Below are 11,717 nucleotides of genomic sequence, written 5' to 3' on the forward strand. Positions count from 1 at the left end.
CACCTCCTCGTCCGGGAAGAGGGTGCCCATCGCCCAGTTCTCCCGCCCACCCCAAGAGCTGCCCGAAACAGTGGGTTATAGCGCTGTTCTTCACCCTTGGCTCCCCAGGTGTTGTGGGACTACAACTCCCATCCTCCTTGGCCACTGGCTAAGCGGGCTGCGGTCGATGGGAGTTGTAGTCAAACAATATCTGGGGCCCCAAGGCGGAAGAACAGTGGGTCTAGGGGATGCAATACGTTTGGGGCTTGAATGTTCCAACACCCGCAAGACACAGGGTTGTTGCAGTGATTAAATGAGGAGGGGGAGAACTACGTATGCCACCTTGAGCTCCTTGGAGCAAAGGATGGATATAAATGCAACAAGCACATAAAATAAGAAATAAAAATATATTTTCAGAAATGGAGGTTGTCAAAACTTCACATTGTACAGTTCCCCAAATCATTTATAATTTTTTTAAAAAAAAAAAATCTCCTAGGCAGTCAACACTGGGGTCAAAAAAGTAACTTGTAATTTTCTCCCTGCATGTAAAGCTAAACTTATCTACATCATCAGCCAGGGCCAGCATCAGAACGCTTTCAGGCCACCGACACCCCCCCCCGCACACACACTTAAATATACCCAATCATGCCACCTCTTGCATCGCCGTGTCAGTGTGCATGCCTGCCATCACCCAAGATCGGGTGCTATGGGGGCATGCTGACCTGCCCCATTGCCATCCTGTGTGATGGTAGGCATTCACGCACAGCATGCTGTTACAGTGACACAAGAGGTGGTGCATCTGGCCTTATTTAAGTGCACCCTGACAAAAGACCTGATGCTGGCGCGGATCACAGAGTGGGAACTCCACCCTCCCAGCCCCAGCTTTAGGGGTCCTTAGCCAACCGCAGAGGCCCTTGACCAGTGCCCAACCTGGCCGCCCGCTGGCACCGGGCCTGTACGATTTTTCCTCTTTGTAGTAATAAGCCTTATATTTCATTATTCTTTCATCTGCCAGCCTTAACAGATAAATTATTTCTGCACTCCACGAAACCCTTCAGATATACTAGGTGTATCCAGGTGTGGGTTACCTTTGATCCTCCAGATGTTGATGAACCACAACTCCCATCAGCCTCAGCAAGCATGGTCAATGGCCGGGGACGATGGGTGCTGTAGTCCAGCAACATCCAGAGGGCCAAAGGTCCCCCATACCCAGTGCATACCATTTTGCCTGAAGAAAGAAGTTACCCAGCATGCTCGGCTCCCCTTCCAGCAGCGAAAGGATGTACTTGTTCAGAAAAAGAGTGCAAAAGCTGAAGAAGAACCACAAGGTGAGGTAGATGAGCGCGTGGGAATTCCAGATGCCCACGTCTGATTCAATGACAGTGGTTTCGGTGATGGTGATCTTCAAAACGTTCTCTTCTGGCATGCTGTCGCTCCTGGCAAAGACAAACTTCTCGTTGCGGGTATGGAAGAGGGAGCCCAGCTGGAAGAGGCCCTTGCTTTTAGGTTTTTCCTCCAGGAGAGGAGAAGGGGCAGCAACCCCATCGGCATGCCCCGAACTCTGGTTGCTTGCGAGGGCGGCCATCTTGCGGCCCAGCAAGCATTGACGGAACAAAGTGGAACAAAGAGTTCTGCTCCGGCAGTCCACGCGGGCTACCCTCCAAAGCTCTGCTTGCTTGTGGGGAACTTCAGGTGCTTTTTCCAGAGGGCAGTTCCATTCCCTGCAGTAAAATAAAAAAAATTTTTTTTTAAAAAAAAGCACGACTAAAGGTATGCTGGTTTGACTTCATGTTTCCTAGAGATTACATCTTCAGAAGTTCTATGCCAGCCTTCATAGCTCAGCGGCTTTGCACACAGAAGACTCTAGGCTTTCTTCCTGGCATCTCCAGGTACATCTGTTGATTAAATCACACTATCAGCACAATCCTGTGCATGGCTACTCAGAAGTAAGCCCCACTGAGTTCAATAGGGCTTAGTCTCAGGTAAATTTGTCTAGGATTGCACCTAAGATGGCTTTATTTTTTGTACCCCTCCCCCAAGTTTAAATACTTTAAGCAATGGGGGGGACACACATTTTTGAGATATAGAGAGTTGTATCAAACCAGGTTCAGCTGAGAGTAGACCCATTGGAATGAACAGATCTAAATGAGTCATGCCCATTGACTTCATGAACTCACACTGGATACAAGGCAGGGGATCAGAACATTTTCCGACTCCGCGTCTTCTAGAAAAACCCACAGCAGCGAAGACAAGACACTGCACAGATCGTCTACACATGGAAACCACAGCAGATCAACTAAAACTGGCTCCTAGACAAATAAATGAAGAGGTCATGAAATATTTACCCTCTAACATCCTCTATTTTGGAAGCAGTCAGGAAATTGAACAGATTGCAGCCTTAAGAACCTTTACTGAGCTATTAAATCGGCATTGAGACAGACAAAGAGAGAAAACAAGAAGCCAGTGAGCATATGCCACGTCCTTTGAAACCTCTCTCTCTCTCTCTCTCTCGCCCCCCTCCAACTCTCTCAGCCAGAACGTACACGTGTGTCTGGTTTTTTTTCTTTTTAAAGTATAAAGTCAAAAGCAATGCTTTGGGGTCATTGCAGCTGCAAAAAGATTGTTCTAACACTTTTCACCAAATCTGCCTCAAAGAAAGAGGAAGAATTAGAGAGAAATATGCACAGAAAAAATGTTAAAAATTCTGCAAAGGGGCATTCCACCCCTCCAAGTAAGCACGATGCAAATCTGATGCACAAAGACGGTGCGGAGAGGTGGTTAGGAGGGTGGACCAGAACCGGAGAGACCTGGGTTCAAATCCCCCATTCAGCCACGAAGTTCACTGAGAAGCCTCAGGCCAGTTGCCAACTCTCAGCCTAATCTACCTCACAGGGTTGTTGTGAGGATAAAAGGTGGGTGGACCATTCATGCCTCTTTGAGCTCCTTGGAGGAAAGGCAGGGTATAATAAATAAATAAATAATAAAATCTGGGTATGGGAATCAATTGATTATCTACTATTTAGTTTGGAAAGTTGTTTGTTCATTATGCATTTGGACACTTCTTAAGCTATTGTAACCAAATCTTGCAGGATGGCTCTTAAGATCAGTGAGCATTTTTTCCACCTGTGCTTGGAAACAGTTGGATGCCGTTTGGAACCAAGATGGCAGAATGAACCTTTCAAAACTTCACTGATTTTAACCAAATTTTGCCTGATCGAGGAGCAGATTTTCGCCTCTGTTTAGATACGCTTTGAACCAAGCTGGTTTTGTAAATGGTGCCATGGGCTGCACACGGATGCACATTCCCTTCATGCTCCTGCTTTGCACGGTCCTTGAGTCGGAAAACAAACCATGGAGTAGCTGCCTTAGCGTTACATCTGAGCCAGTGCTCAGGTTTATTTCACTCCAAAAACAAACCACAAGCTGAAGCCAAGGTGCGCTCTTGGCTTTCAGATGCTATTCTAGCCGCTCTATAGTTTGCTCCCCTGTATGCAAAGGAAGGACGGAAAGAGGACCACTCAGGCTATGCACCAGCGCCACAGCTGAAGCATGTCACAATTAAAACCCTTTGCCCAGCTTGACTTTTAGGGCTCTTGCAGACAACCTGCTTATTGAGCATCCTGATTTGCTTTGCAGGGAGGTTATTCAACAATGCACATTCATTCTGATTTGCTTACACGGAGGTTCCACACCTCCCCACTAGTCAATCGTTTACCCCACAATTTTTAGTGCATTTCTGCAACACTATCCTGATTGCAAAAGAGTGCATTAATAACACTTTAATTGTCCAAAACGTACACAACTGATTCCTCTTGCAAAATTCTCACAGCCTGGAGGTAATAAAAGTCGCATGCGCATGAGACCACTGCGAGTCCTCCAGACTGCAACAAGTTCTTGATACGAGTGCATTAGCGGTAAATTTATTCTGCTTTACTCACTGTGTTACAATGCTTCCCCAGATGTTACCACATTATTGCTGCCCAGAGTGGCTATCGAGAAAAGCAAATAAGTCAAGGTCTAATCAGACATGGATATGATTCTAAAAACATATAGAGAAATGAATAGTGGAAAATATAGTCTGGGCTATTAGCCGACAGAATACACAATAATAAACAAAGAGAAGCTCTCCGAATAGATGCCACTGATGAAGACTTGAATCAAGTCACGCATTTGGCATATTTTGCATAGTATCTGAGATTTGTTGTGCATCTTATATTTGCATTTTATATTTCTGTATTTATACACCTCTGCACTTTATTGCCGTGTTGTCATTGGGAGTGTATTTACATTTTGTCTATAGAGCTAACAATTCACATCACACCCTATGTAGTAAAGTGCATGTGCATTTGAAACTGGGCATTATTGTGTATTCTGTTCGCTATTAGCCAAGACTATTTTTCCACTATTCATTTCTGTATGTTTTTAAGAATCGTATCGTGTCTGATTAGACCTTGACTTTATCTGCTTTTTTATTTTCTTCACATCAGAGTGGGTATAGCACAACAAAGAACACTTGTGGCATGAAAAGTGACAGGATTTCAGCAGAAAGTTACAGGACGTGCACTGACCGGAAACAAGGCAGTCTGACCACCCTGTTTGACCAGTCCTGAAAGCGAGAATCGCGTGTGACCACCCTGTCATGATCGTGAGCACAAATCATAAAGGATGTTTGGAAAAGAATGTGCTTGGCTCTTGCCGTTTTAAAGTGGCTGTTTTAAATTAGGCTGTTGTGTGAAGGTACTGGATTTTTATGGGGGGAAAGCTCATAGAATAGTAGAGTTGGAAGGGGTCTATAAGGCCATCAAGTCCAACCCCCTGCTCAATGCAGGAATCCAAATCAAAGCATTCCCGACATATGGCTGTCTAGCTGTCTCTTGAATGCCTCCAGTGTCAGAAAGCCCACTACCTCTCTAGGTCAAATGCAAGAATGTTATGATATGAACACTGCTATGAAAATGGTTAATTGCATAAAGAGGGAGCACTCAAACCTGCCTTTTCCTCCTACCTCAAGCCAGAAATTACACCAGCCATGCCAGCTCAGCTTGCAGCCTGGCAAGCAGCAACATGAGCTGCATAAACAGTTTCAGAATAGGTGATTTTGTTACACGCTTGTGAGGTTTCCAGGTACAACAGCTAACAGCAGTATCCGGCTTCTGTATGGGTCAGGGGAATTGAAAAGGGTCAAACCCTGATTGGTCCTTTAGGGCATTCTGTTCCCAATGATTGGTCTTTCGTTTTGGGCCAATGAGGATCCAGAATTCTAGTTATAGGCCAATGAGGATCCAGAACTCCACAGACTGAAGAAGAAGGAAAGGTAGGAGCTGAGGGAAGCTACCCAGGACAGGGAACCTCTGCAGGCAGTTCTTCACAGGAGACCTCTATGGCATCTCTGATTGCAGTCAAGTCCTGGTCTTCAAGTGCCTGACCAGAGGGAAGACTTAAGAAAAAAACTGAAGCAAGCCAATCAGGTGGGATGCTGAAAGACCAGCTCTATCAGGCACCTCCTACCTCTGAACTGTTCCTGTGACAGCTGGTCACGAGAACTACTACTATTTCAGAATTGGTGCCTCAACTTGCTTTCCCCCCCTCATCCCTCCCCATCCCTTTTCCCTTGTGTGTTCTCTTTTTAAGGTTGGAAGCCTGCAGGCAGAGGAGGCCTTGCTTGAATTGATAGTATGTAAGCCATCTTGGGACCCTTTTTGGCTGAGGAGCAGAGTACAAATCCAATAAAAAAAGAGATGGTCTTAAGAGGTGGCACCCAAGATGAGTGACAGCAGAGCCCCAAGTTCAACTAACTCAGACAAACTTGCAAAGGAACTGCCTTGTGCTCCTGGCTTGGATGTTGTCACCAGCTCTGCTCCTGGATCTGATCTGGGGGGTGGAGAAACTGTGCTTCAGGGGAGGAGCTGCTCTTTATCAATGGCAAGACAGCCAGAACCATCACTGACATTAGCGGTAATTATAAGATCTGTAACTGTAGTGGTTAAGGTGCTGGACTATGACCTGGGAGACCAGGGTTCAAATCCCAACACAGCCATGAAGCTCACTGGGTGACCTTGGGCCAGTCACTGCCTCTCAGCCTCAGAGGAAGGCAATGGAAACCCCCCTCAATACTGCTTACCATGAAAATGCTATTTATAGGGTTGCCATAAGTCAGGATCGACTTGAAGGCAGTCCTTTCCAACTTTTAAGAACTCATGCTTGAGCTTGCTTTTTCCTTCTCCCTCCAGTTCTTTTTTCATTGTGTGTCATGTATTTTTAGATTGAGAGCAGGGGACAGGCTTAGGACTGAATTTAGGAAACCACTTTTGAGGGCCTTTTTTTGTTAGAGAGTGGGGCACAAATGCTGTAAATAAATAAATAGCAATTAGCAACAGCAGCTAAGTAGAGCCTCCATGTATAAGCAGAGTTATGAAATGCTGGGAACAAACAACAAGGCAGACCTGTGGCTCTCATGACCTGCTTCTGGGCTTCCAATAGGCATCTGGACAGCCTCTGCTGGAATTGGGATGAGAGGTTGTCTTCTGTCTTACTTTTGCTTTTGGAGAGAGATGTGCTGTAGAGCTAGAAGGGGGGGGGAAACTGCTGCAAAGCCATAATGTCTAAATAAAGACTCTTAACCTGATCTAATGCTCTGCAGAAGTTTCTTGCTCAACTTAACTCTAAAGTAACGTATGCTGTTTCACGCAACAACCGCCACCATCAACAGCTAGATGGGACTTTGACCTAATCCAGCAAGGTAATCATTATGCAGTTACAAAGATTAGATAAAATTGACAGCATTCAGTTAGCCTTGATCACTATAAACGGACCATATTCAAAGGCATACAGACTATTTACAAAACAAAGTGCTCGCACTTCCACAGTTCAATGGTTCCCTTTCTGGTCTCCTAACTGGCCACTTTCACAGGATTCCACTTAAACAAATGCCTTTCTCCCCATAAAATCCTATGAAAACAGCTAGCTAGGAGAGCAAAAAGTGAGGCCAAAGGCATGGGATGAAAGAGGCCAAACTGCTTGACAATTCTATGTTAAGGTTAAATGAACACAAGATTTTTTCAAAACCAAAGTGACCTTTCACAGCAGCTGTAACTGGTGATCACGCTGGCTTTATCTCTACCAGTGTGATGTATGCTGTCAACTGTCAGCAATGCCCTTCTGCATAAGACAGATGAGTCTTATCAGACTCAGATCAGAAATGCTGCCATTTGCCAGCAAAGGGAGACTCTGATGTGAAATCAGAACATGGCTGCGTACCCATCACACATTTAAAGCAAACTGTAGTTTGTTGGGGTGCTGGGAATTGTAGCTCCACGAGGGGTAAACTACCATTCCCAGGATTCTTTGGAGATGGAGGAATGTGCTTTCAAGGTACGGTGCATACACACCCTGTATCAATAAGTCTGATTCTGTTTAGGCTTGAATGGAGACAGTGGCTGCCTGTCCTAGAGAAAGTTTAAACGTAGCAAAGGTAGGATGACTATTGCCAATTACTGCTATCCTGAATGGTCACCGAGCTAATTTTGCATCCATTGAAGCTTCAGTTGAATTGCTGCAGGTGGTTCCGTTTGCATTTCGTTGCTGTTTTAACCTCCTCTTCCCATTTCCGCCAAACCCGTCTGAGTTTACCAAGTCAAACCTTTGGTACATCTAGCTCAAGTACCGCCTGCACTGGCTGGCAGTGGCTCTCCAGGGCTTCAGACAGAGTTGCTCCCAGCCCTACCTAGAAATGCCAGAGAGTGAATCTCGGGCCGTCTGCATGCAAAGCAAATACTGAGGATAAAGAGTCCATGCGTCCGATGAAACAGACTCTTGATTCTGTAAGTTTAAGCTTGGAAGAAGACTAAAAGGGTGAATCAACCCAGCAATGATAGCACCTCCCTAATTATCTCGTAGACGCTTAGGGTTATAGACAAGTACGTTTTACTCAGAGCAGACCCACTGCGATTAATGAACCTTTGCCGCCCTGGGCTCCTGCCGGGAGGAAGGGCGGGATATAAATCAAATAATAAATAAATAAAACCTAAGTTGGCCATTTCCATGAGCATCAATGTATCATCTTAGTCTAGCAAAAGCCTGGGGAAAAAGAAGTCTTTACCTGGCTCCAAAAAGATGGCAATGTGGAGGCCAGGCGGACCTCGCTCGGGGTGCATTCCACAGATGGGGAGCCACAACTGAGAAGGCCCTTTCTATGTCTCCCCCCTCTAAAAAAAATCCTGTGAATTGTCATTTGTGAAGGGTGGTGAGACTTGCTAGGAAACCCCTGTTCCCCTTCCCAGATTTCCCTGGGAAGAGGGATTGATTGTTAAACCACTCTGCGAACTGTTGCTCTGTGAAGGGAATCGGAGTCTCCTAACAACTCTCAGCACCAAGGGTGTAGTCGTCCAGGTTCTCGGGGGTCTTAGACCACTTTTTTGGGGAGCAGGGTCTCTATGTCTCCAGCATCCTACGAGCCAATGAGCATGAAAGTGTGTAAGCCACTGAGAAGAGTCTTCTAACCTGCTTCCTTGTCCTTTCCTGATAATTGGAGCTAGTCAGTGAAAGGAGGTGATTCAGCCACTGAGAAGACTCTTTTCAGTAGCTAACACACTCATTTTTCATGCTTATTGGCTCCTAGGGACGTCTGTTGTTGTGGGAGAAGGCATTAACAAGGGCCGCTTTCTCAACCCAGCAGTAAAAGAAAAAAGGGGGGGGAAAGGAGCATGACTATCATGAAGGGACCCTGCGCTTCTGAATTTGCCACTGTACTACTGCTCAGCACCCTTCACAAGCTATCGTTCCCAGGATGCAGGAGGGTGGGGGGAAGTGAAGCCATGATTGTTTAAAGTGGCATAATACTGCTTTAAATTTTATTTATTTATTTATTTATTTAGTTGCATTTCTAAACCGCCCTATAGCTAGCAGCTCCCAGGGCGGTGTACAACATGATAAAACCACAATATTTAAAATACAGCAAGTCTGTATTGCGCAAACAATATAAAACATTATATAAACAAAGTAAAAGAAAACTAGAAATGAAATAAGTAAGATTAAAAGCATAAAATACATTAAAATGCCTGGGTGAAGAGGTGGGTTTTTACCTGGCGCCGGAAAGATGACAGGAAAGGCGCCAGGCGTATCTCATCTGGGAGGGCATTCCATAATTCGGGGGCCACCATCGAAAAGGCCCTAGATCTTGTTACTGTTCTCCGGGCCTCTGTATGGGTTGGGACCCGGAGAAGGGCCTTAGACGTCGAGCGGAGTGAACGGGTAGGAACATAGCGAGAGAGGCGTTCCATCAGATATTGCGGTCCAGTGCCGTTAAGGGCTTTATAGGTAAGGACCAACACTTTGAATCTGGCCTGGAGACATATTGGAAGCCAGTGCAGTTGGGCCAGAATAGGTGTTATGTGGTCGAATTTCTTCGTCCCAGTAAGAACTCTGGCCGCAGCATTCTGCACTAGCTGAAGTTTCCGAATCGTTTTCAAAGGTAACCCTACGTAGAGAGCATTACAGTAATCCAATCTAGAGGTTACCAGAGCATGAATAACTGAGGCTAGGTTCTCCCTGTCCAGATAGGGTCGTAGTTGGGCTACCAGCCGAAGCTGGTAAAACGCATTTCGTGCCACCGAGGCTACCTGAGCCTCAAGTGACAGAAGCGGATCTAATAAGATCCCCAAACTACGGACCTGTTCCTTTAGGGGGAGTGTAACCCCATCTAGGGCAGGTCTGACATCAACCATGCATGCAGACGGGTGCAAGAGAGAGGGGGATGGGTGCATACAGTTGTGTGCGCACCTTAAGTGCTTCTCCCCCTCCCACCAAATGCAATCGTTGGGGGCAAGAAAAGTTGCCCACCCCTTGTGCCCATATGTTTTACATTGACAGAGTGTCATCAGTGAGCATACACACACACACACACACACACAGAGTGCTGTGCATGATCTGATGCAGTAAAACCACTCCACAAATGTTTATGGCGCAGGTGCTCCTTTCTGATTCCCTGCTAGGATTAATTCAAGCAGGACCATCACAGTATCACATGCTTCCAGCCAATCTTTCAGCTAGATCTGTAACCCCCTTTCCCCCAGAAGTTGCAGGGAACCGGGACTGATGATCCCCGGTTCAGCAGATGAGAACTCAAGCACCACCACCCTTTCCCTTCTATCTGTCTCCACACGCAAAAGGAACATCAGAAGAGCCCTGAAGCTGAAGGAGGCCAGTGGCCCATCTAGCCCAGCATCCTGTTTTCACAGTGGCCAACCAGGTGCCCACCACGGGAAGCCCGCAAGCAGGCCCTGAGCGCAAGAGCAACGCTCCCTTCCTGCGATTTCCAGCAACTGGTCTTCAGAAGACTATGGAGGGAGAGCATAAGCATCGTGGTATCTTATCCTCCATGATAAGAGACACACATAACTTTATTATTATTATTGTTGTTGTTGTTGTTGTTTATTTCTATGCCAAAAGGCCCTCAAGGCAGCTTACAAAAAACAAACACAACTATATAAATACATATCAATAAAAAAACAGGAATTCAAAAATGAAATAAGATAATTTGTTGTTGTTATGTGCCTCCAAGTCGACCACGACTTATGGCGACCCTATGAATCAGCGACCTCCAAGAGCATCTGTCATGAACCACCCTGTTCGGATCTTGTAAGTTCAGGAACAAGATAATAACATTATTAAAAAGCACTTATAACAACTTTCACTGACCCGACCTGACTCTGCTTAGCTTCACCACGGTGCTGGCCTCATGTGCCTTCAGGCCATAGCCTAGGACATGCGGTGGCCCTCCCCTCTCTCCCAAATTACTGCAAGAACTCCCCCCCCCATGAATCATTCAACGCCACCCCCTGTCGCTGAGCAATACAAAAGCATCATCAACTGCCCTCCGCGGCGCAACAACAACGGACACAAAAGGCGCCGAAGGTCAGCTTCCCAATGCGTTCAGCAAAAAACCGAAAAGTCTCTAGGAAGAATCCTCTCTCCCCCCCGCCCCCCGATTGCGGTGCAATTTCACAGTACCTGCCCCGGGCCAACACACCCACCTGCCTCGGAGCCCCCTCCAGCCCGGCTCTCTGCTTCCGCAGCCATGATCGCGGCCGCCGCCTTCGCTTCTCAGGAAGGCCCGCCTGGCTCGCAAAACGCTCCTCCTCTGATCGGGCGGAGCAAACAAGGATGTGCGGGTGGGAGAAAGTGGATATCTAGCTCTGAGAGGGGCCCGCCGCTAGAGCTTGGAAAAGTTACTTTTTTGAACTACAGCTCCCATCAGCCCCAGCCAGCATGGCCACTGGATGGGGCTGATGGGAGTTGTAGTTCAAAAAAAGTAACTTTTCCAAGCTCTCAGGCTCGTTCCAATTTTCTTTGCCTCCCCAGCGCTCGCCTCACACCCGATGCCTCTGGGCATGTGCAGAGTGCGACGAGCCTTTTCACTCTCAGCGCCTCTTTGGTGGGTGGCCCGCCAGCCATCACCAGCACACGGCTTTGTTTTGACATTCTCAGCGCAATCCTTAACCATGTCTGCTCAGAAGTAAGTCGTACTGAATTCAATGGGGCCGACTCCCAGGTGGGGGGGGGAGGGTTGGGTGCTAGCTATAGGTTGCAATCCTATACGCACATTTTCCGGAGAGTCGGCTCCATTGAAGTCGATAGGGGTTGCCACGGAATAGACATGGTTCTGATTACACTGTTACTTGCTAGCCAATTGTATCAGTTTTAACTCCCAGTGCGAGATATTCCACCGCTCGTTACATACA

The 11,717-nt window shown here is 46.7% G+C and overlaps 1 protein-coding gene across 1 annotated transcript in view; it reads right to left on the reverse strand.

Annotated features, from left to right (window-relative positions):
* SLC35E2B (solute carrier family 35 member E2B) overlaps nt 1-11,106 on the reverse strand; it is a 27,805-nt gene extending 16,699 nt beyond the window's left edge. Inside the window, exons 1-2 of the mRNA XM_061601983.1 lie at nt 11,010-11,106; nt 1,225-1,700 (exon numbers count right to left, since the gene is read on the reverse strand). Coding sequence (XP_061457967.1) covers nt 1,225-1,564 — 340 coding nt within the window. The 5' untranslated portion in view covers nt 1,565-1,700; nt 11,010-11,106. The remainder of the gene's footprint in view (nt 1-1,224; nt 1,701-11,009) is intronic.
* Between the last annotated feature and the right edge of the window lie 611 nt (nt 11,107-11,717).

The sequence above is a fragment of the Rhineura floridana genome, chromosome 18 (assembly GCF_030035675.1).
Source record: "Rhineura floridana isolate rRhiFlo1 chromosome 18, rRhiFlo1.hap2, whole genome shotgun sequence".
NCBI classification, from domain to species: Eukaryota; Metazoa; Chordata; class Lepidosauria; order Squamata; family Rhineuridae; genus Rhineura; species Rhineura floridana.